The sequence below is a fragment of the Neovison vison genome, chromosome 4 (genome assembly GCF_020171115.1).
Source record: "Neovison vison isolate M4711 chromosome 4, ASM_NN_V1, whole genome shotgun sequence".
Lineage (NCBI taxonomy): Eukaryota > Metazoa > Chordata > Mammalia > Carnivora > Mustelidae > Neogale > Neogale vison.
The window spans coordinates 30822195-30844955 of NC_058094.1; the positions used below are offsets into that span (position 1 = coordinate 30822195).

Sequence of the window (22761 nt, forward strand, 5' to 3'; positions counted from 1 at the left end):
TTTTAGAGTTCCCCAATTAAATAGTAACTTTAAAAACATACTGCTAGTTTGCTAGGTTTTAGTAGGTCAGCATGCACAGCGAAAGTGTATTAAGGTGGACTGCTCTATTTATTGATTTGCCCTGAATCTGCTGAAGGCTGGAGGCAATTGTCTGCAGAAGGGGCGGGAGGGCCATACATGATCGAGGTCATGCGCATCTAGCCAATTTGTAAGACGATCCGATCCGCTGCTCCAAGCCTTCAGCAATCCTTAGCATAGGGGCACACTCATGCATTCCTGTCAAGTCATCTTGTGAAAGGCTGCCTGCTTCCAGCTTGGCTTGGATGTGCAACCTTAATAAAACTCACTGAGGTCTGGGAGAAAATAGCAGATCTGCTGCAGATAGGGTAGGGGAAAGGGTCTAGAATATGTACACGCAGCTGATTCAGGCAGGCTCCACGCTGGACGGTTACACAGAGAGGAAACAATAAATCTCAGCTACTATGCAATAAATATCTCAAGTTTTAACTAAGGAAACTACCATTACAGTGAAATAAAAAAAAATAACGTTTTAGAGCAAAGCTAACAAATGGCTAGTTTTCTGTGATTCTTCTTCAAAAGCTTTCTTTGAGGGGGAAAAAGTCAAACAAACAAGCAGTTTTACCTAAAATAAAAACTAGTTTAAAGGTCAGAAGAAAGGAGCAGGTTTTGCGAGAGGCACGGAAAGAGAGTGCTGGCAGTACAATGACAGTTTTCCTTTCCTTTGCTTTCCTCGCTGCCATTCTGATTCACATAGGGTGCAGCAACCAGCGCCGAGGTCCAGAAAACGGTGGGAGAAGATATAACCGGATTCAGCATGGGCAGTGTGCCTACACTTTCATTCTTCCAGAACACGACGGGAACTGTCGTGAGAGTGCGACAGACCAGTACAACACAAACGCTCTGCAGAGAGATGCTCCACACGTGGAACCAGATTTCTCTTCCCAGAAACTTCAACATCTGGAGCATGTGATGGAAAATTATACTCAGTGGCTACAAAAAGTAAGTGATTGCTTTCAGTTTCTAATTGCAGAGCCTTTTCCGTTCTTGCACCGCTGCTAACTTAGAGTTCCTTAGGGGGGCATTTGTGTGTTTACCTTTTGCTCCTGGGGGGCAGTGTTTGCAAATCCAAGCCTGTTCTCTCCCTGTGACTTTATGGGTGAGCCAACGTTTTCAGGCTTGTGCAAGCCTCTGAAGTTATGGTGGCAACTTATTATGTGCCTAGCAATGGCACATTTTTGGTTTCCTCTTATTTGAAATTGAGCTTGATTTTTCTGTCAAAGCCCAATGTTAAAAAAAAAAGAAAAAAAAATGTCTTGAGACAGTCAATGAAAAAAGAAAATAATGACAGTACTAGTTTAGAATCAGATAGATTTTATACCAGGAAATTTTCTGCAGCTAGGGTGAAAAGTCATCACCAAATATTTTTTTTTTCACCCTCTAGTAAAGTTAATATGAAATGGGAGTATATGTGAAATATGATATGCGATTGGAGAAATTGTATATATATGTAATAGCAACTTAATTTTAGCAAATAGCAGAGTAGTAAAGGACAGATTTCTGTCATATACTTTTACCATCTTTGAGGAAAAAAAATCTGGAAGGTAAATTTTAATGTGAACTTTTCAGGAAGAAGTTGTTTGCCCGGTGTGAAAGGGGAGATTGAGCTGGTGGTCACTGTTGCCAGATGTGCACCTGCAGATTTGAGCTGAGCACCACATGGGCTTTGCCATCTTCCTGAAATACCTCCTTTTCCAGGACATTGTAGTTACTAGCAGGGTCATGTGGGAGTCTAAGTATGCAGATGAATACTAATGTTGAGTATGCAGTTGATCCCCATTTATAAAAATCAAAATGAACACTTTACTCAGTTTTTCTCAATAAAGCATTTAAAAGTTTCTGTTGAAAATAAGTCTGTTAAAATAGGAGCACACTTTGTGTAGTTCCTTCTCTCTTTGCTCTCTGTTTAGTTAACAGGTAAACAGCAGATAACAAGTGTATTCAACTATGTCAGTGGAAGGGCGCAATGTCATGTTTTTAAAAATTATTTTCTCTCACTTATCTTTGCTAAAAATTCATTTGGTGCATATAGGTAGGAACATAGCCAGTCCAGTCTCCTTTAAGTAAGTCTGTTAACAGAGCAAACCCTTTGAGAAGATAAGGAGAGGACAAATGCTTTTATTTTTTCCCCTGTGTTGTCACACTTACTTTGAGTGTTGCCTGCTGAATCATGCCAAGTAACAGTTATTCTACTTTTGTCCGCTAGGGACTGAACTAAGATCACTGATACTTTATTTGACAAATTAACTGAAACTCGGTAGTCAGTTTCTAAAACTGAAATTGTAGTTAATCTTTCTATTATAGACTCAGGTGAAAAAGACCAATAGGGACAGAAGAATAGGAAGCAAACATAATTCTGAAGTCTTTTGATAATTATAGTTTAAATTTCAGGCATAATTATAGCAGCAGCTTTTTCTTTGGCAAAATTTATTTTTATAGTAAATAAATTAATTTGGTCGAACAGTTTTTTACTATTGTCAATATACTATCCATACAGCTTAAATGAGAATTCAATCATTATAAATTAGTTTGGATTCTTTGAAGGGGCTGGGGAGGGAAATTTAGTCCTAAATTGTCCTGAATGAACTGGTCTACCAAAAACGTAATATTTCATTTACTTAAAACATATAGTCAAAATGGTGATTCAAGCATAGTAATGCATATTTTTTTATTGCTATGCAATTATTCAGCAACGATAGGGTATGATTCTATTGGGCTTATGTCATGCACATGTTCCTATGTTAGTTTATTGTATGACATAAATTTGATTTTTGTTTACATTGTTCTTGGTCAATGATTATGGCATAGTTTTCAGATTATAGCCAAGCATAACTATGAAATGTTCTTTGGTTACATTGACCCTTGCTAACGTGAATCTAGCTGATTATATGCTGAAAGTGTCCCTGTTGGTATGAGTCAGAGCAGTTTGGCTTGACTATTGTCTGTTTAAATTTGCATATCTTTTGTTATTGTTAATGCTATTGGTAGGAGGATCAAGAAACCAAATAAATTCTTTCAGCAAAGAACTTGTTAAAAAAAGCGCTCTCAAGTTTCCCTTAATTAGAGGGTTTTTTTTTCTTACTTTAGGTTCTAAATTTCTTGTGATGTATTTATTTTGATAATTCAAATGGAAATCTTTTTACTGTAACTATTTGGTTGCTTAGTCCTGCAAATTGTACTAATTTCTATTTTAATTCTAAATAGTTGTGTTAGGATAAAAAGCAATGCACTGCAGAAACTGAGGTTATCGGTATAAATGCAGTTAATTCATCTATTCAGCAAAATAATTAATCAAAGCATGGTGATTATTATGCAGCTCATGGCATCACTCTCAGGAAAGTTTTTGGTGCAGGATGTGTGTTATCAATGCTAGATGCTGATAGATGATAGTTTATGTTAATCTGATACATTCCATGAAATTTGGTTAACTGGATTCTCTTACAAATATTTTTCGTAAGACACAGACTTCACTAAAAGTCACTTTACGAGACTTACACTCTTGAATCTCATTTCTCAACTTTTCTGATCTTGCAACTAATCAAAATGAGAAGTAAAATATGCAAGGGGGCAAATGATGTGTTGGCCACTGTAAGTGTTGGGACTTATTATGGCACCTGTCTCTTGATATGATAGATTTCTTTCAAGGAAGTCAGCTTTGCATAGTAACCTGTCAATTAATACAAATTGTGAGTTAGGTTGATAGTATTATTCTCGCTTATCAGATGGGGAAGAGGCTTATAAATAATATGCTCAAAAATCACCATTTTATTGGGTAGAACACCTGGGCTGTACGTCTACATTTGACTCTCTTCAATCATATAGCTCTTTTCAGAATATTAGTTAAGTATACCGAATACCTGAGAGGGACCAGATATTAAGAAAACAATAAGTACAAATGGCTTTTGTGTCTTTGCCACCTTCTTGTGATTCCTTTCTGTCTTTCTATAGCAGAGAAATATCTAGTGGTTGATGTTACTTTAAATCCCATGCTTCTTGAATTATTTTCTTTCTCCTGTGTAGAAGAAATTCACAGATATGTATATTTAAATACTCAGATTTAAGACATATAAATTCTAGAATTTGGGGTAATGCTTAGAAAGCCTTTTGCCTTTGGCAAATGATGTCTTTTCGTTGTTGTTGAAAGTATAAATAAATTTAGTCAAAAACATGCCTTGTAACAGACAACAAAGGCCTGTCTACTGTAAATATTTTACACTAACTAAAATTGATGAGTTGATGATTATTTGTAGAAAATGTGTTCTGAATTGCCATCCAGACTATTTTAAAGGATGAAAAAGTTTTACTGAAATACTTGGGTAAATGTTTCTATAGACAGCATTTTTTTTTTTTTTTTTACTAACAACAACCTCTACTTATATTCTTTGTTTCAGAGAATTATGATGATCTTTATAAAACTCATGTATTACAGATATTAACCCATATAAATATCCACTAGAATGTGACCTTCATGAGACCAGTGACCTTGTGTGTTTGTTTGCTGCCATATGCCCAGGGCCTTAAGCAGTGTATAGTCCATAGCAGATAGACAATAAATACCTGTTGAATGAACAAATAGATGCATTGTCTACATGTTACAGTCTCTAATTTACCATGTACTATTAACAGTTCATTTTGGATATACAATTTACCTCCCTAAATAGATTATAAGTTATCATTTAAGCAAGTACTACATCCTGTAATTACTTTTGTCCTGATATTAATCAAAACAATGTTGTGTCTAAAGTAGGTGGTTGTTAATTATCTAGATTGTACTTAGCCAGTGATCTAGGATCTCAAAAAGTTCTGTATTCACTCTATCTTGTCCACTTACTTATTCTTTAAGAGTCAGCTTTGTTGCCAGTTTCTCTAGGAAATATACATGCATTCCACTTCCCCTCCCAGGCTGAGCTCTCTGGTGTTATCATAATAGGTTGCATGTACTGCACTTCCATGTTATGTGGTTGTTGTCATTTTCATTGTTTTGAATCCTGTTTTTCTACTTACACTATGACTCCCCTTGAGTGTAATGAATGTTTCTTTATCCATATATATCTGAAATGTTTATTGAGCGTTTGAACAATATCTCTGTTATCATCATAATAAAAAAAAAGACATCAAGTGCTCAACTCTGTGGTGCTAGAATGAAATAATGAAAATTAAGAGACCTTATAACTGCTTTTAGATGCTAAAATTTGCTTGAATCCTTCATGCTAGGTTACTTGAGTGTCAGCTAGATGTGCCTTTGGGAGGAAAAATAATTTTGTACTTCTAGACCAGTAGGTAACAAGTTACTGCATGCAATAATGACACATATTTATTTATAGTATGTGCATATGTGGATCTAAGTAACTGGAAATAATTTCCCACCTGTGCATTGTTTTGGTGGCTGGTGACCATGCAAAATAAAGCAGAGAGGATGTTTTATTTTTATGTTTTATTTTTACATATTGGGGAGAAGAGGCTTCCTGAATGTGTGAAAAGAGCAGGCAATCGATAAGTATGTTTTTAAAAATTTGTCACTGAACTTGAAGAAAATATGCATGTTTGACCATAGAATGCATGTTTGATCTATACATAGAGGTAAAAAAGAATGGCAGTTGCCAAGAAAGGTTAAAAGAGTAATTACCTTTTAAATCCAGTTGTAGAAATGTCCCTACCAAGTTCATTTGAGATTAACCCTCAGTTTTCAAGCCAAATTGGAACTCTTTAGTTAATACCTCTTATTAGCTTTTCAACAAATAGTTAGGTTTTATTTTTTGCTTGCTACATTTTAGAATCAAAAGATCCAAGAAGACAGAGTAACCTTTTTGGGCCCTAGAAGCTGGGCAGTTGGAGCTATAACAGTCTTTTGGATTTCTCTGTAGGAAGGAGCAAGCCTTTCCGCAAACAATCTACAACTGGCAGATCTCAGGTTGTTAGGACCAGGGCAAGTAGGCCCTTTACATGGATGATTGCAGCCCTTCTTTACCCCTGACTGTGCCATTTCACATTAAGCCCTTTTTAAGTAGCACTCATCTCACATGTAATTATTTGTTCAGTGTAATCTAAACTAAGAATGTATCATTCTTTTCCTTAAAATTTTCCTACAGTTTTTCATTATGTGAGACAAAAATCCACATTCCTTACCATGAGGCCCTAGGTGATCTGGCCCCGGCCCCGACTCCTCTCTGGATACATCATTTATCCCCTTTCCCTTATTCCAATTACTCAAATGACATTAGCCTTCTTGTTATTTCTCCACCAGACCAGCTTATTTCTGTCTCAGGGGCTTTATGTGCTGTTTAATTATCTAGGAAAATTCTTCTTCCAGAGCTTGGCATGGATGGCTTTTTCTTTTTATTCAGGTCTTTGCTCGGAAGTCATTTTTCCAGGAAGTCTTTTCTGAGTACTGTTACCTTCCACCTTCCTGCATTCTGCTAACTGACATTTTGTCATATAATACTGTATTATTTTTTTGTGGCACTTACCACCATGTGACCTTTTTATTGCTTATTGTTTGTCACATTGTTTATTCTTTTTCCATCTATTGAGAATGTAAATGCCATAAGAGGTCGTTGTCTGTCTTGTTCCCTGTAGTATACCTTACTCCTGGAAGAATGCATGACACTCAGTAGAACCTCAGTAAATATTTGCAAATATATTCTCCCAAATGTTGCACTCTATGTGGTAAAGACCTTCCTTGCCTGGCTTGTTCACTAGTTTTTATGTATTATTTTATTTGTCATTTTTGAAAGCAGATCTACTTTTCTGGGATAGTACCTGGAACATAATTGAAAAGAACACTTTTTTTCTTTTTTTTTTTTAATTTTTATTTATTTATTTTTTTTTCCAATTTATTTATTTTCAGAAAAACAGTATTCATTATTTTTCCACCACACCCAGTGCTCCATGCAAGCTGTGCCCTCTATAATACCCACCACCTGGTACCCCAACCTCCCACCCCCCCCCCGCCACTTTAATGAACAGAGAAATGAATGAATTGCATGAGTAGATTTGGACTATAATTAAATATACATATGAAAATTAGACTCAGCTATATTCCATGCATTATCTATCTATGTAACAGGAGAAACCTTAATCTTTTGAGTTTCTTTTCCTATATCAAGGATCAGCAAACTCTGGCCCTTGAGCTAAGTACTGCCAGCCACCTGTGTTTGTAAATAAAGTTTTATTGAACAGAGTAACATCCATTTGTTTATGTATTGTCTGTAGCTGCTTTCTTCCTATAAAGGCAGAACTGAGGAGTTACAACAGAGATCGAATGGCCCCAGATCCTAAACTTTAATATCCAGCACTTTACAGAAAGTTTTCTGATCCCTGTTCTATATCACAGAAGTAATATGGTATTAATATTGGGACTGTTGCAAGGTAAATTGTGAGGTTTGTTGTGTGGGAAAAAGATCGCCCTCCGGGAGGTCAAGTAATCTTCGGGTTCATGCCAGTTGGCTAAGATCCTGAGTAAGCCATTTCTTGGCTTGGTACTGGGGACATGCTGTGAGGTGACATTTTAGAGGAGTACAGGCCGGGAAATTTCATGTCTTTTCTTTCCCCTGTCCATCTCATGTGGACAGGGAAATATTCCAAAAGCAAATACATGTTGGAAAAGAAAAGTACCTGATTAACAGTACAGATCATCAGCCTCTGGATTTACCAAGTCTGGGTGCCACGGTCCTTTGCTTTTTGTACTTGTCTCAACCTGTTGGTTGTGGCATCAGCAGGAATGTTGACAAAACACCAGTCATTCTGTTTTCATAGAGTGGTGGTTTAGCATAGCCTCTTATGTTCAATGTATTTAGAAACCTTTCCTCCTTCTATCATTTGCTTTAGAGATAAGCATTACAGGTATTCTCATTTGTGGAGATGATGAGAGGGGAGGAGCAACAAGTGGGTGGTCAGCCACAATGTGCAGAGGTTTATCAGCCCCTATGCTATAATTTGCTAATTAAGGAGGTTTTGTTTTCATTTTGCCGTGGCCTTGTCTCTGTGTGGAAACATTAGCATCCTTTTCCTGGGCTTTGTCTTCTTTTCTTCTTTTCTTTTTTCTTAATACCATTTGCTTAGATGCACAAATCTAATTACTTTCTGAGTCATCTTTGCCTTTTGTTCCAATACAAGATTATCATTTGCTGTGAAGTTTGGAAGTTCCAAAACCCCTTTGGTTCTGGCCCCATGGTCTGAGGGAGGAGGGCTTCTTAGTGTTTAAGTCTCTTTACAAAGTGTACAAAAGATATGTCCCCTCCCTTATCAAAGAGATTTCTAAAGAATGAAGCACTCCATGGATTACCTTTTCTTTATATTTTGAGACTTTGTGCTTAAACAATTTTTTAAAATTCTTACACAGAAATATTAAGAGTGAGAGGTTTTCAGGCTTGTTTGGTCTCAGCTTGCTATCCAAATGATCTGATTTCTTCCTTCAAACATCTGAAAAGGTAATCTTTAACAGAGAAAGTGGTGTAAAACATATAAAGCTACACATAACCCTACTGGTAGCTAATATAGTCAATGACATGTACATATCTGGCAGGAAATATTGGAGAATATAGAGTAAAATCAATGTAACAAGTGTTACTTCTATATATGTGCTACATGACCACATGTTAGGGATTACAGGTCTTCATTGGCATGTAGTTCCTAAGTTTGTGTTGAACATTAAAAGAGCATGCAAATTAGTGTAAGTATCAAGCTGTATCTAAAGAAAATCAGTAACTGAAATATTAGTATAATGCAGGTAAGATGTGAATATCTTGAAACAGGTATATATACAAAGTAAGTCATCAAACTCACTGGTATCAAATAGGTAAGCTTACTGTATATTTCTGTGGAATTGTTGATAATAATTTTGAAAGATAATATATTTTAAAATTTAGTTACATGTGTAGCTTAACTCACTAGGATCATGAAAGCTGAATGAGTTGAATCATACCAGGGTCTACCAGGGTCTAAGTACTAGACCCTAAAGATTATTAGAGGGTTTCCATTCCCAGAGAATGAATAGGTATTTTAAAACTTTAAATTATATTTCATTTCCAAACCATTAGAGATAGTCCCAAGATTTTGTAAAACATTTTAACACTGTTCTTGTCCTCTCTATTAATACATATTGACTGGATTAAAATCCAATAGCTATTTATGAAAGCTAAAGATTTGCTGTAACCAGCAGACCTTGCATCTACCTTATCTCAAGTGCACAGATAGAAGATATGAGAATTTTATCTTTATTACTAAATCACCAGTCTACTCTTTTTGTTTTTCAGTTTTACTAGGTTCTTAAATAATAACAGAGCTATAATAAGCAAGAGTTTTAGTATTTATTGAATAAATGAATTATTGAATAAGTTGAATATAACTTTAAAATGTTGATATGGTGAAAGTTTAATATATTTGAACACATGAACTGATGAAGTTTAAATATTTCTTAGCTATGAAACCCTATTTCCAAGCAAATTATTAGGTAGAAACTTAATATATAATGTAGATGCAAATGGAAGGGCTAGAGAACTAGAGAGGGGTGCTGCCAGGACCCCTGTTCCAGAGGCATTCCTCAGGGGACCCAGTATATTCAAAAGAATATAGTTTCAGAATTGTTGCAGCAAAACTTTCAAATAATCAAACATTTACTAGGTTAAGTTGTCAAAACCTATCTCCTGGCAGATAGGAAGACTCAAAATGCTTACTAGTTTAAATATTTTTTGCAAGTTGATGTAAAAATGTCCAAATCTGCCATATACATAGTAGTTCAAGAATATTAATATGTAAGTTACAAAAGTACAGGTTTTTCTAGACTCTCAGAATGTAGAGGCCCACCCAAACTTAACATGACCAAAATATGTTAAGATAATGGACAGCTCTTGGACAATTAGTGGGAAATTGTGTAACTGAGACCTATTTTCTAAATTATCCGATTGCATGATAGTTTCTATTTCTTTATTTTAAATTTAGGAGTATGAATTACATTGATAATACCTAATCTCAAGCTACCATATTCACTTAGAACAGAATTCATGGGAGGGGCAGTGGGAGAAGAAGGGAGAATCTCAAGCAGACTCCGTTTTGAGAATGGAGATTGACACGGGGATCCATCTCATGACCCTGAGATCACAACCTCAACCAAACCCAGGAGTTGGATGCTTTAATTGACGCTGCCACTCAGCCATCCCAGGAAACTGGAATTTTAAGTAGGCATTTACATATTTCCAAAATTTTTAGTGACTCTTTTTCAGTCTACTTAGCTTGTCTTTGTTTTTGCTTCTAGAATATGATTCCAGGAATAGGAATGTTAGAATTGCCATTTTCTTATTCATTTGTGCTGAAATATTAATAAAATTAATTTTATTAATAATATTTTTTATTATTAAGATTTTATTAATAAGATTTTTAAGTATTTTTTAAGACATTTATCCTGACTGCAAAGGTTACTTTAGTTAAGACTAGATAAAACCAAACTTGAATCCACTTTCCAAATACACCTAAGCTGCAGTGTATCACAATGTGCTGAAAGAGGACAATTACATGAAGGCAACACCTTCAATTCTATTAGCTCTGTGGAGGTTTTCTTTTTCTTTAGGAGATGAATATTACATGGCTGTTTGATATACTGAGTGAGGGCTCCAAAGTGAAGCCTTATATGAATTAATAATAACTCTCTTATTATGTTAGTCCTTATGCATTTTTTCTGACTTCCCAATGGCCTTTTTTCTTTTCTTTAAAGATTTTATTTATTTATTTATTTAACAGAGAGAGAGACAGCGAGAGAGGGAACATAAGCAAGGGGAGTGTGAGAGGGAGAAGCAGGCTTCCCGCCAAGCAGGGAGTCCGATGCAGTGCTCAGTCCCAGGACCCTGGAATCATGACTTAAGCCAAAGGCAGACGCTTCACAACTGTGCCACGCAGGTGCCCCTGGCCTGCTTTTTTCTAAAACTATTCCCCATTCTGTAGTGGGAGACTTCTGAGACTTGAATACCATAAAAGAAACATGGTGAGGCAGTCCTTAGAGCAAGAAAGACAAAAGGGCTCAAAGAAACTCATTCCTGGCCTGCCTCCCCTTTTCGTTCCTCTTCTGTCCTCTAGTATTATTTTCAGTTAAGTTCTATGTGATCCTCCTTGTTCCAGTGACCATGGAGTGGAAACGCAAGACAGAGGATGGGGCATAAGGGAGAGCAAATGAACAAGGTGACCAGTGGTGACTGTCCTTTTATTGGGGCAGGGGACACTCTAAGGGGTGATGGGACAATAGCAGTGTTTGGAGGACTACTCCATAAGAGATGGCAGTGAGTTCAGTCATGGGATTTTAGCAGACCGTTGTGAGTCATGGAACTAAGCACCTGTCATTAACAAAGGAAAGGCAGCTAGTTAGTTAGTGACCAAATCAAATATGCACAAAGTGCCCTGCTAGGTACTGGGAGACAGTGATGAATGCACTACAGCCCCTCTTGTTGAGTAGTCTAAACCCACTGAAATAGATAGTAAATGCATTGCTTGTGTCCACTGTTTTCTATGTCAGACAAAGAGTTACTCAAGGTTGAAGTGTGCTGTATCTAAAGCCAGACTGGCTGGATTTGAATCTTGAAAAATACCACTTCCTTGCTGTGTGACCTTGGGCAATTTCCTTAGCTTCTCTGTGCCTCACGTTTTTTTACCAGTCAGATCAAGCTAATGATTCCTGCATTATAGGGTGATTGCTAAGAGTAAAGATGATTCACATAAATTACTTTGTATAAGTTGTCTAACATAGTAAATGTTAAGTAAATATTAGTTATTCCTTGGGGGTAGTTCTGCATTTTAGTAAAAGTTAAATGTTGAATACTTTTACCAACTATCAGGCCATTTGGAAGCACTTTACATGTATTAATCTATCAAATACTTTCGAAAGCCATTGTGAGGTAGACAGTTTTATCATTTTCCCATATATCAAATTAGGAAGCTGAGGCACAGAGAGGGGAAGTGACTTGCCCAGGATCACTTGGTAAGTAAGTGGTGGGGCGTGCATGCAGTTCCAGGCAGTTTGGTTCCATGACCTATGCTCTGAACACTATGGGATTAGCTATGGCAACTTTTACTATGTCTCCTCTTGTCAATCTTCAAAAGTTAAGTCTGTTTTAAAATATTTTTCTGTAGTATTCTTTGCACCTAAACCCTTAATTCTTTCATACCTAAACCCCCTAATTCTTTCATACTAAATGTGTTGGCCACTTTCTCAAGTACTATTTCAATCATTTGTCCACATCCTAATTCTAAAGCTCCATGGTTAAATTTACTGTGACATGTAGTGATGCTGCTGATTGAAGCACAATAGCCTAATTCTCTCTGCCCTCCCACAGGTCTGTTAGCAGATCAGGAATCCCATGTCTGTAGTCCTTCCTGCCTCTCTCCTTAGAAGAACCATCTCTTGAAGTTGCAGAGCTTAATTGAATCTGACTATTTATCTAAAAAGTTTTAAAACACAAAGAAAGGCTTACAGTTGCTTTACATGGGGTGAAGCCGCCTATTCTAAATATCTCCCATTCAATTTAATGACCTCCCTCTTAGATTTATCTGTGGGCACTCCTTCTTGGAAAAGCAAAAGCACATCCTGGAACTTAAAATATTATTTGCATGCACTTTCTTTTGTGGGTCATTCCAGAGAGTTGTAAAAATGAGAAGAAAGGCCTTGTTTTCTCAGGCAATTACCTCTTATCTCACTTCCTATTTTATTTATCATTGTCCCTATTAATTAAAATATTTCTGGTATTTTGATCCAATGCCAAAATACTGCTACTTGCAGAGAATTGTGATGGTTCTCCACTTTTTTTCCTAATCATGGAGGCCTAACCACTCAGATGCCTGGGCTTTGAGGGTTGTAGCTTTTATAGCCCATAATGACCAACCATATGAGATAGAAAGACTCCAGGCTATCCTAATTTCCCTTTGGCCATTCTTTTTCATGGAGTCCCAAAGAAGAGAGGACAAAATAGGATGGGAGCAGAGGGAGGGATGATGGAAGAAAACTAGGGAACCCTCATTTCGTCTGGTCCCTTGAATTCAGCTAGATACTTGTCAAATCATTCTGCACACCTGTGAATTTAACCTCAATTCTAGGCAAAAAATTGCTGCAGTTCTACAAAAAGAAACCTCATGAATCTGAGGGGATATATTGGAAGATAAACCACAAAGGAGACTCCATAAGCTCCCTATCAGAAAGTGATATATCCCAGAGTGCAAAATCCCAGAACTTTTAGATGTCTACTCTTATGAGGGATGTCCCTGACTGAAAGGTGCTCAGGTGGTGAAGTTGGGCAGAATTCTAGGTCGGACAGTGTGGCCTCAGATCCTCAGGGTCACAGGAAGAACAGGCGTCCCTGAATGTGGCAGAGTTCCCAAGCATTAGATCAGGGAAGCCAGCTAAAATCAGTAGGCCTAAAAGTCGGCTCTCAGCTAGGTATTGCCATAAACCGTGAACCCCTGCAGGATCTGGTGATTGCTCTCCAAGTAGGGACCCAGCAAAGGACAGCTGCTGCAAGATTCGGCTTCTTTCCTCAGAAGGGGTGGCACAGGTGTGTTCATGATTAGGTAAACAATGCCTGAGCAGGAGCCCAATAATCAGAAAAAAGAAAATCCACATACCTAACTCAGAACTGAAAAACTCCTGTGCTAAGGGAAAATGGTATATAGAATTAGAGGGTTTTTTCACAAGTCTTTGATCTTTCAGTAAATTTTTTTTCTTTTTTAATTTTTTTCCTTCTTATCTAGTTTCTTATTTTATCAACTTTTTGTTTTTAAGTCTTCTTTTAATTTTCATTTTTACATGTACATTTTATAGATATATTCTTCATTTTTTGCTTCTTACTGTATTCAATTTTATTTTTGTATATTTTATATATATGTTATATATATATATATACATATATATATATAATATGTGTATATATATGATTTGCTTTCTTTAAAATTTTGGGATTTAGTGTCTTCTAACAAATAGACCAAAATATACCCAGGACCAAGTGGATCACCCTGTTTGCCAACCTGTAAGATTATATTCTACCCTCCGCCACACACACACTTTTTTTCTTTTCCTTTTATTTTTTGGTTTCTAAACTCTTTGGATTTGTCTAATATGTATTTTCTTGAGTCGTGGTTGATGTTTTTTATTTTGCCTTCTTGTTCATCCATTCTTCTCTGGGCAAAATGATTAGAAGGAAGAATTTACAACAAACAACAGAGCCAGAGGTAATACTCTCTGCCACAGAAATGATATGAACATAAGTAAAACTTCAGAGCTGGAATTTAGGAGAATTCCTGCATTATCGATTCCAGTGATTATAAAGTTACTAGCTGGGGTTGAAAACATAAAGGACACTAGAGAATCTCTTAGTGCAGAAATAAAATTTGATCACGCCAAAATTAAAAATGCTTTAACTGAGATGTGGTCTAAAATGGATACTCTAACAGTTAGGGTAAATGATGCAGAAGAGAGAGTTAGTGACATAGAAGACAAAATGATGGAAAGGAAGGAAGCTGAGGAAAAGAGAAAAATGACTAATGGACAATGTAGAGAGGCTTTGAGAAATCAGTGATACCATAAAGTAAAAACAATAGTACAATTATTGGGGTCCCAGAAGAAGAAGAAAGGGTAGGGAGAAGGTATATTTGAGCAAGTCATACCTGAGAAGTTACCTAATCTGAGGAAGGAAACAAGGATTCAAGTCCAGGAGGTAGAACCCCCTTCAAAGTCAATAAACGTGGAACAACACCCTCACGTATAATAGTGAAGCTTACAAATTTCAGAGATAAAGAGAAAATCCTGAAAGCAGTTCTAGACAAGAACTCCTTAACCTACAAGGGTAGGAACATTAGGCTGGCGGCAGACTTATCCACAGAGACCTGGCAGGTCAGAAAGGGCTGGCATGATATATTCAGTGCACTTAATGAGAAAAACACACAGCCAAGAGTAGTTTATAGAGCATTCTTTCATTCAGAATGGAAAGAGAAATAAAGAGCTTCCAGAGCAAACAAAAACTAAAAGAATTTGTGATCACTAAACTAGCCCTGCAAAACATATTAAAGGGGATCCTGTAAACTAAGAGAGAGCCCAGAAGTAACATAGACCAGAAAGAAACATAGACAATTTACAGAAAGAGGGACTTTACGGGTAATACAATGGCACTAAATTAATATCTTTCAATAGGTACTATAAATGTGAATGGGCTAAGTACTCCAATCAAAGGACATAGGGTATCAGACTGCATAAAAAAGCAAGACCCATCCATATGCTGTCTGCAAGAGACTCACTTTAGACCCAAAGACACCTCCAGATTGCAAGTGAGAGGGTGGAGAATAATTTATCCTACTAATGGACATCAAAAGAAAGCTGGTGTAACAATCCTTATATCAGACAAATTAGATTTTAAACCAAAGGCTGCAGTAAGGGATGAAGAGGGACACTATGTCATTCTTTAAGGATTCATCCAACAAGAAGATCTAAAAATTATAAATATCTAAAATGGGAGCCGCCAATTATATAAACTAATTAATAATTAAATTAAAGAAATGCATTGATGATAATACCATAATAGAAAAGAACTTGAACACCCCACTCACAGCAATGGACAGATCATCTAAGCAGATGATCAACAAGGAAATAAAGGTTTTGAATGACACACTGGACCAGATGGATTTCACATATAGCTATAGAGCATTCCATCCTAAAGCAAAAGAATAGACATTCTCCTTAAGTGCACCTGAAACATTCTCCAGAATAGATGACATACTGTTCACAATTCAGGTTTCAACAGGTACCAAAAGATTAGGGTCATTTCCTGCATGTCTTTAAAACTTGAACTCAAAACAAGAGGAAATTTGGAAAGAACTCAAATACATGGAGGCCAAAGAGCATCCTACTAAAGAATGAATGGGCTAACCAAGAAATTAAAGAAGAATAAAAAAAAAAAATCATGGAAACAAATGAAAATGAAAACACAACAGTTCAAAATCTTTGGGATGCAGCAAAGGTGGCCCTAAGAGAGAAGTACATAGACTTTCTCAAAAAATTCGAAAAGTCTCACATACACAAGCTAACCTTACATCTTAAGGAGAAAGAACAGCAAGTAAAGCCTAAACCAAGCATGAGAAGAGAAATAATAATGATACAGCAGAAATTAATGAAATAGAAACCACAAGAACAGTAGAAAAGATCAATGAAATTAGAAGCTGGTTCTTTGAAAAAATAAGCCCCTAACCAGACTTATCAAAAAAGAAAAGAGACAGGACTCAAATTAATAAAATCATGAATGAAAGAGGAGAGATCATGACCAAAACCAAGGAAATACAAACAATTTTAAGAACATATCATGAGCAACTGTATGGCAACAAATTAGGCAATCTGGAAGAAATGGATGCGTTCCTAGAAACTTACAAACTATCAAAACTGAAACTAGAAAATATAGAAAATGTGAGTAGACCCATAACCAGTGAGGAAATTGAAACAGTAATCAGACATTTCCCATCAAACAAGACTTCAGGGCCGGATGGCTTCTCAGGGGAATTATACCAAACATTTAAAGAAGAAATAATACCTATTCTTCTGAAGCTAAAATATAGAAATGGAAAACTTCCAAACTCATTTTATGAGGCCAGCATTACCTTGATCCCAAAACTAGACAAAGACTCCACCAAAAAGGAGAATTACAGAATACCCCTGATGAACATGGATACCAAAATTCTCACAAAGAAACTAGCCAATAGAATCCAACAGTACATTAGAAGGATTATTCACCATGATCATGTGGGACTTATTCCTGGGCTGCAAGGATGGTTCAATATTCACAAATCAGTCAATGTGATACATCATATTGGACATATGGTCAGGAACCATATGACCCTCTCAATTGATTCAGAAAAAGCATTTGACAAAGTGCAACATCCTTTCTGGTTTAAAACTCTCCAAAGTGTAGGGATAGAAGGAACAGACGCCAATATCATAAAAGCTATATATGAAAAGCCCACAGTGAATATTAGGGAAAAACAGAGCTTTTTGCCTAAGGTCAGGAATACAACAGGTATGTGCACTCTAATCACTGTTGTTCAGCATAGTACTAGAAATCCTAACTTCAGCAATCAGACAACAAAAAGAAAAAAAGGCATTCAGATTAGCAAAGAAAAAGTCAAACTCTCACTCTTCACAGATGACTTGTCCCTTTATGTGGAAAACCCAAAAGACTTCACCCCAAAATTGTTAGAATGCATACAGGAATTCAGCAATGTGACAGGATATAAAAATCAGTGCATGAAATCCATTGCATTTCCATATGCAAACAATGAGACAGAAGAAAGAGAAATTAAGGAATCAATCCCATTGACAGTGGCACCAAAACCCATAAAATACCTAGGAGTTAACCTAACCAAAGAGGTAAAGCATCTGCACTCTAAAAACTACAGAATACTTCTGAAAGATATTGAGGAAGACACAAAGAAATGGGAAAACATTCCATGCTCATGGATTGGAGGAATAAATATTGTTAAAATATCTATGATATTCAGAGCAATCTACACATTCATTGCAATTCCTATGAAAATACCATTGACATTTTTCACAGAACTGGAATAAATAATCCTAAAATTTATATGAACCAGAAAAAAAAAAAAAAACAAACAAATAACAAGAGGAGTGTTGAAAAAGAAAACCAAAGCTGATGGCATCAGAATGCCAGACGTCAAGCTATGTTACAAAGCTGTAATCCTCAAGATAGTGTGGTACTGGCACAGAAGAAGACAACACAGATCAACGGAACAGAATAGAGACCCCAGAAATGCACCCTAAACTCTATGGTCAACTCATCTTCGACAAAAGCAGGTAAGAATATCCAATGGAAAAGGACGGTTTTCTTCAGTAAATGGTGTTGCGAAAAATTGGACAGCCACATGTAGAAGAATGAAACTGGACCATTTTCTTACACCATACACAAATATAAACTCAAAATGGATGAAAGACCTAACTGGAAGCCAGGAATCCATCAGATTTTTAGTGGAGAACACAGGCAACAACCTCTTTGACCTCGGCCACAGCAACTTATTGATATACATGTCTCCAAAGGCAAGGGAAACAAAAGCAGAAGTTAACTGTTGGGATTTCATTAAAATAAAAAGTTTCCTCACACCAAAGGAAAGAATCAACAAAACTAAAAGGCAGCCTATGGAATGGAAGAAGATATTTGCAAATGATATATCGGATAAAGGGCTACTATCCAAAGTATATAAAGAACTTATAAAACTCTACACCCAAAAAACAAATAATCCAGTCAAGAAATGGGCAAAAGACGTGAACAGCCGTTTCTTCAAAGAAGACATCCAAATGGCCAACAGACACATGAAAAAAATGTTCCACATCACTTGGCATCAGAGAAATACAAATCAAAACCACAATGAGATGCCACCTCACACCAGTTAGAATGGCTAAACTTAACACGCCAGGAAACAACAAATGTCTACAAGGATGTGGAGAGAGTGGAACTCTCTTAACAGTATTGGTGGGAATGCAAGCTGGTACAGGCACTCTGGAAAACAGTATGGAGTTTCCTCAAGAAATTGAAAATCGAGCTACCAAAAGCAGTAATTGCACTGCTATAAGTGTAGTGATCCAAAGGGGCACTTGCATCCCAATATTTATAAGCAGCAATGTTCACAATAGCCAAACTGTGGAAAGAGCTCAGCTATCAATCAACAGATGAATGGATAAAGAAGATATGGTACATTGGGGCACCTGGGTGGCTCAGTGGGTTAAGCCTCTGTCTTCAGCTCAGGTCATGATCTCAGGGTCCTGGGATCCAGCCCCACATCGGGCTCTCCGCTCAGCAGTGAGCCTGCTTTCCCCTCTCTGCCTACTTGTGATCTCTTTCTCTGTGTCAAATAATTAAATAAAATCTTAAAAAAAAAAAGAAGATATGATACATATATACAATAGAATATTACTCAGCCATCAGAAAGGATGAATACTTACCATTTACATAGATGTGAATGGAACCTAAGGGTATATGCTGAGTGAAATAAGTCAGTCAGAGAAAGACAGTTATCATAGGGTTCCCTCATGTGTGGGATATAAGAAGCATCGCAGTGGATCCTAGGAGAGGGGAGGGAAAACTGGATGGGAAATCATTAGAGAGGGAGAAAAACCATGAGGAGACTCTTAAGTATAGGAAACAAACATAGTTGTTGGAGGGGAGCTGGAAGGGAGGATGTAACTGGGTGATGGGCATTAAAGAGGGCATGTGATGTCATGAGCACTGGGTGTTATATGCAACTGATGAGTTACTTACTGAACTCTTTATCTGAAACTAATGATGTACTATATGTTGGCTAACTGAATTTAAATATTAAAAGGAAAAGAAAAAAGAAAAAAAAAACAGAATGGGAGCAAAATAGAATTCAGGCATGCTTTTCATCCACCTTCATGTAGTAGGGTGGATTAAAACACATTAAGGAAGGAAAAAAAAAATGTGTATCTACTTGCTTGACCTGAGTTTTCCTTGGAATGTTGATTCAGCCTGTGGCAAATCAATGTTCTAGGTGCCCTATAGCTACCTGTAGGATAAAAACATAAATAAATGCATGCCATGGTGCTCAGATTATTTAGGGGCAACTTTCAGTCAGTGAAATGGTCTGGAACATTAGTGTTAATGCTGAGTAACCAGGACCTTCTCTCAATGTGCAGGAAATTATTAAGGAGTACAGCTATCTTAATTTTAAGGGTTTCTTTATGATATCTACCATGTCTGATACTTTTCATTTCCTCTCAGGGGTAGCTGACTAAAAAAAAAAAAAAAAGAAAAAGAAAAGAGAAAAGAAAAGAAATGAAAAAGTTCTTTGACAAAATACCAAATGAATATTAATAGAAGTTGGGAATTGACCTCCTATATTTACTGGTATAGTTTGTACTTTATGTGGACACATGATAAGGATGCAATTTATCTCATCCATTTAGCGCAATCACATTTCCTGCCAATGAAACTACTATTGCTTTGTTTATGGAATTAATCAATTTATCTGTAAAGAGGACAATGGATATCAGATAATCTGTCAGCAAAACAAGTATGAAAATGACATCCTATTTTAAGAAAGGTGCTTAGTAACAAATAGACTATAAATAAGTTTACCTTCATTAAGCAGTATCATCATCCAAACAGATAAGCACATTTTTATAAATAGTCAGTATTATCATATCCATTTTGTAGATCAACAGAGTGCCAAGGAAATAAAATGATTTTTAAAAGATTATACATTTACTTTGAGACAGATGTAGAATCTGAACCCAGCCATCCTGAGTAGCTAAATCTAAAATTCTTTATTGTTCATGAGTGTTTCACTTTTCCTTCACAAATTTAAAACAAATTTTAATCAACAGAGTAGGGAAGAGGTTCAAATGAATGTTTTCCTCTAAGTTTTTGGAGAATATACTCAGAATAAATAACCTTCTTTAGAGATGGGAATAATTTGCCAAACATGTATAAGAATTGCTTTAAGAAAGTTGTTCTTAGGAAAACTACTTCCTAGCACTATTCTTGACCAGATACAAAATTTTATGTAAATCTAAATATATGTCAGATACAAATAGCTAATTGTTGTTTTTACATTTTTTTTCCCAAATAAGTGATTTGCTTACACAAACGGCCTAAATTGATGTTACCCAGGTGTGAGTATACAGGTATTTTATTTAATTTATTTTATTTATTTGTCGAGAGAGAGAGCACCTAAGGAGGGGGAGCAGCAGGCAGAAGGCAGTCTCCCTTGGCTCAGTTGATTAAGCACCTGCCTTCTGCTCAGGTCACGATCCCAAGGTCCTCACATGAAGCCCTGCACTAAGCCTTGCATTGAGCCCTGCATTGGTCTACCTGCTCAGCGTGAAACCTGCTTCTCCTTTTCTTTCTCTTCCCCCTGCTTGTATTTCCTCTCTTGCTGTGTCTCTCTCTGTCAAATAAATAAATCTAAAAAAAAAAAAAAGACCAAATAGGAATAAAATATAGTCAATAAAGGAGATTGTTTAAGACTTCAATATTAATGAGTTAGGTCCTGTTTGTAGTACTTTGGAGAAAATGACCATCTGTCATAAATGTCTATTTTAGTTTGGTTGTTCAGTATATAAAAGTAAGCATTGTTCCCAGGTACATGTTTAGGAAAAAAAAGAACAGAAAATTAATAAACACTGTGAAGGTAGAACTGTTATTATCTCTTACTGACAGTGAAGATAAACTAATGAACTTAAGAAGACTTTGATTCAAATAAATGATTAAAGTTGAAAGTGGAGGTGGAAGTCCCATGCTCAGCACACAACAAAGCTCTTAACTGAGGAGTGAGTGTGTATAGGAGCTGAGAGGGCTCCATGTCAGAAAGAGAAATTCTTTATTTTGTGATCATCATGTTTCATGTGGGACTGAAGATTACATACTTTGAGTTTACAAATTAAACAGTTTATAGGGGAAAAGATCAGTATGGAAATTAATTATCTTACATATAAAATATCCCTATATATTCTTCTACTATTTTGAAATGCCTTCCACTGTATCGAACTTTTCAAGTCATGGCCAAATCTTATCAGAGACAACTGAAAAGTTCAAATAAACTCTAAAAGGCTATTAAACTGCTTGCACTTAAATACTTCACCAAATATTTTGAGAATTTCTCTTCTGTTCAAATACAAAATATCCTCAGTAGAAAGGAGATTAATGTGTGCTTGGTTCTTTTCTGATTACTGGGCAATTAAGAAATCAATGAGAGGGAGGTAGTTTTCTATCAGGAGGACAATACCAGTTCTACCTGTCCACCCAGTGGAGTATATCAGAATCTTTTAGGAAGGTATTGTTTGAAAAAATCACATACAATTTTTAAATTAGAAACAAAAAAATCCCCACCATGTTTGGGTACTAAAACTATGCATAGAAAATACAATTTTTAAATTTAACATGGTTGAAAGAGTAGAACTTAAAGTTAAAACAAGACTAGAGGGTAATTTTTGGTTGTATTTTCCAAAGATGATTATAATAGCATTATGTGTGTATATAGTATTATGTCATAAATAGTATTGTGTCTGTATGTCATTATGCCATAAAGAATTTCCTTCTCTTTGAATCTGGCTGAGTCATAAAAGGCAATTAAGTGTCCATGTTGTTCATTATAGTACTCATGCTTGGAGCCCTGAGCTGCCATATTAGAAGTCTATCTACCTTGAGGTTACCATGTTATGAGGAAGTGAAGCCACAAAGAGAGTCCATCTGTAGGTGCGCTGGTTAACAAATCCCCATTTTTGAGTCATTCCAGCTCAGGCTGTAGACAATGAGTGAATGAGCCTTCAGATGATTCCAACCCCCATTCACTTACATTATGTCCATATGCAGTGGCAGTATCGTAGCCAATGAGGTTTATCCGAGGCGCGATTATTGCTAATTGAAAACTTTTCCCATTATGTCCATATGTCGAGTTCAAGTCCCAAGCATCATGGAGCAGAAACAGCACATTCCCAGTGTGCCTTGACTGAAATCCTGTCCCACAGAGTTTCTGAGCCTAATGAGCATAATGGCATGGTTCTTCTAAGCCACTCAATTGGGGGTAATAAATAAATGCAACGATAGTAACTGGAATAGCCCCATTTCCATAGACATACATGCAAGGGTTTACTGTGGTACTTACTACTATGGTAATCCTTGAAGAACAATACATTAGACA

The 22761-nt window shown here is 36.4% G+C and overlaps 1 protein-coding gene and 1 pseudogene across 2 annotated transcripts in view; both read left to right on the forward strand.

The window, feature by feature from the left end:
* The first annotated feature begins 281 nt into the window (after positions 1 to 281).
* ANGPT1 (angiopoietin 1) overlaps positions 282 to 22761 on the forward strand; it is a 243518-nt gene continuing 221038 nt past the window's right edge. Inside the window, exon 1 of one of the 2 annotated variants that reach the window (XM_044245091.1) lies at positions 282 to 1020. In XM_044245091.1, the coding sequence (XP_044101026.1) occupies positions 724 to 1020 (297 nt within the window). In that variant the 5' untranslated portion in view covers positions 282 to 723. The remainder of the gene's footprint in view (positions 1021 to 22761) is intronic. The other variant, XM_044245092.1, reaches the window with a different exon arrangement.
* LOC122905634 lies at positions 22422 to 22506 on the forward strand (annotated as a pseudogene).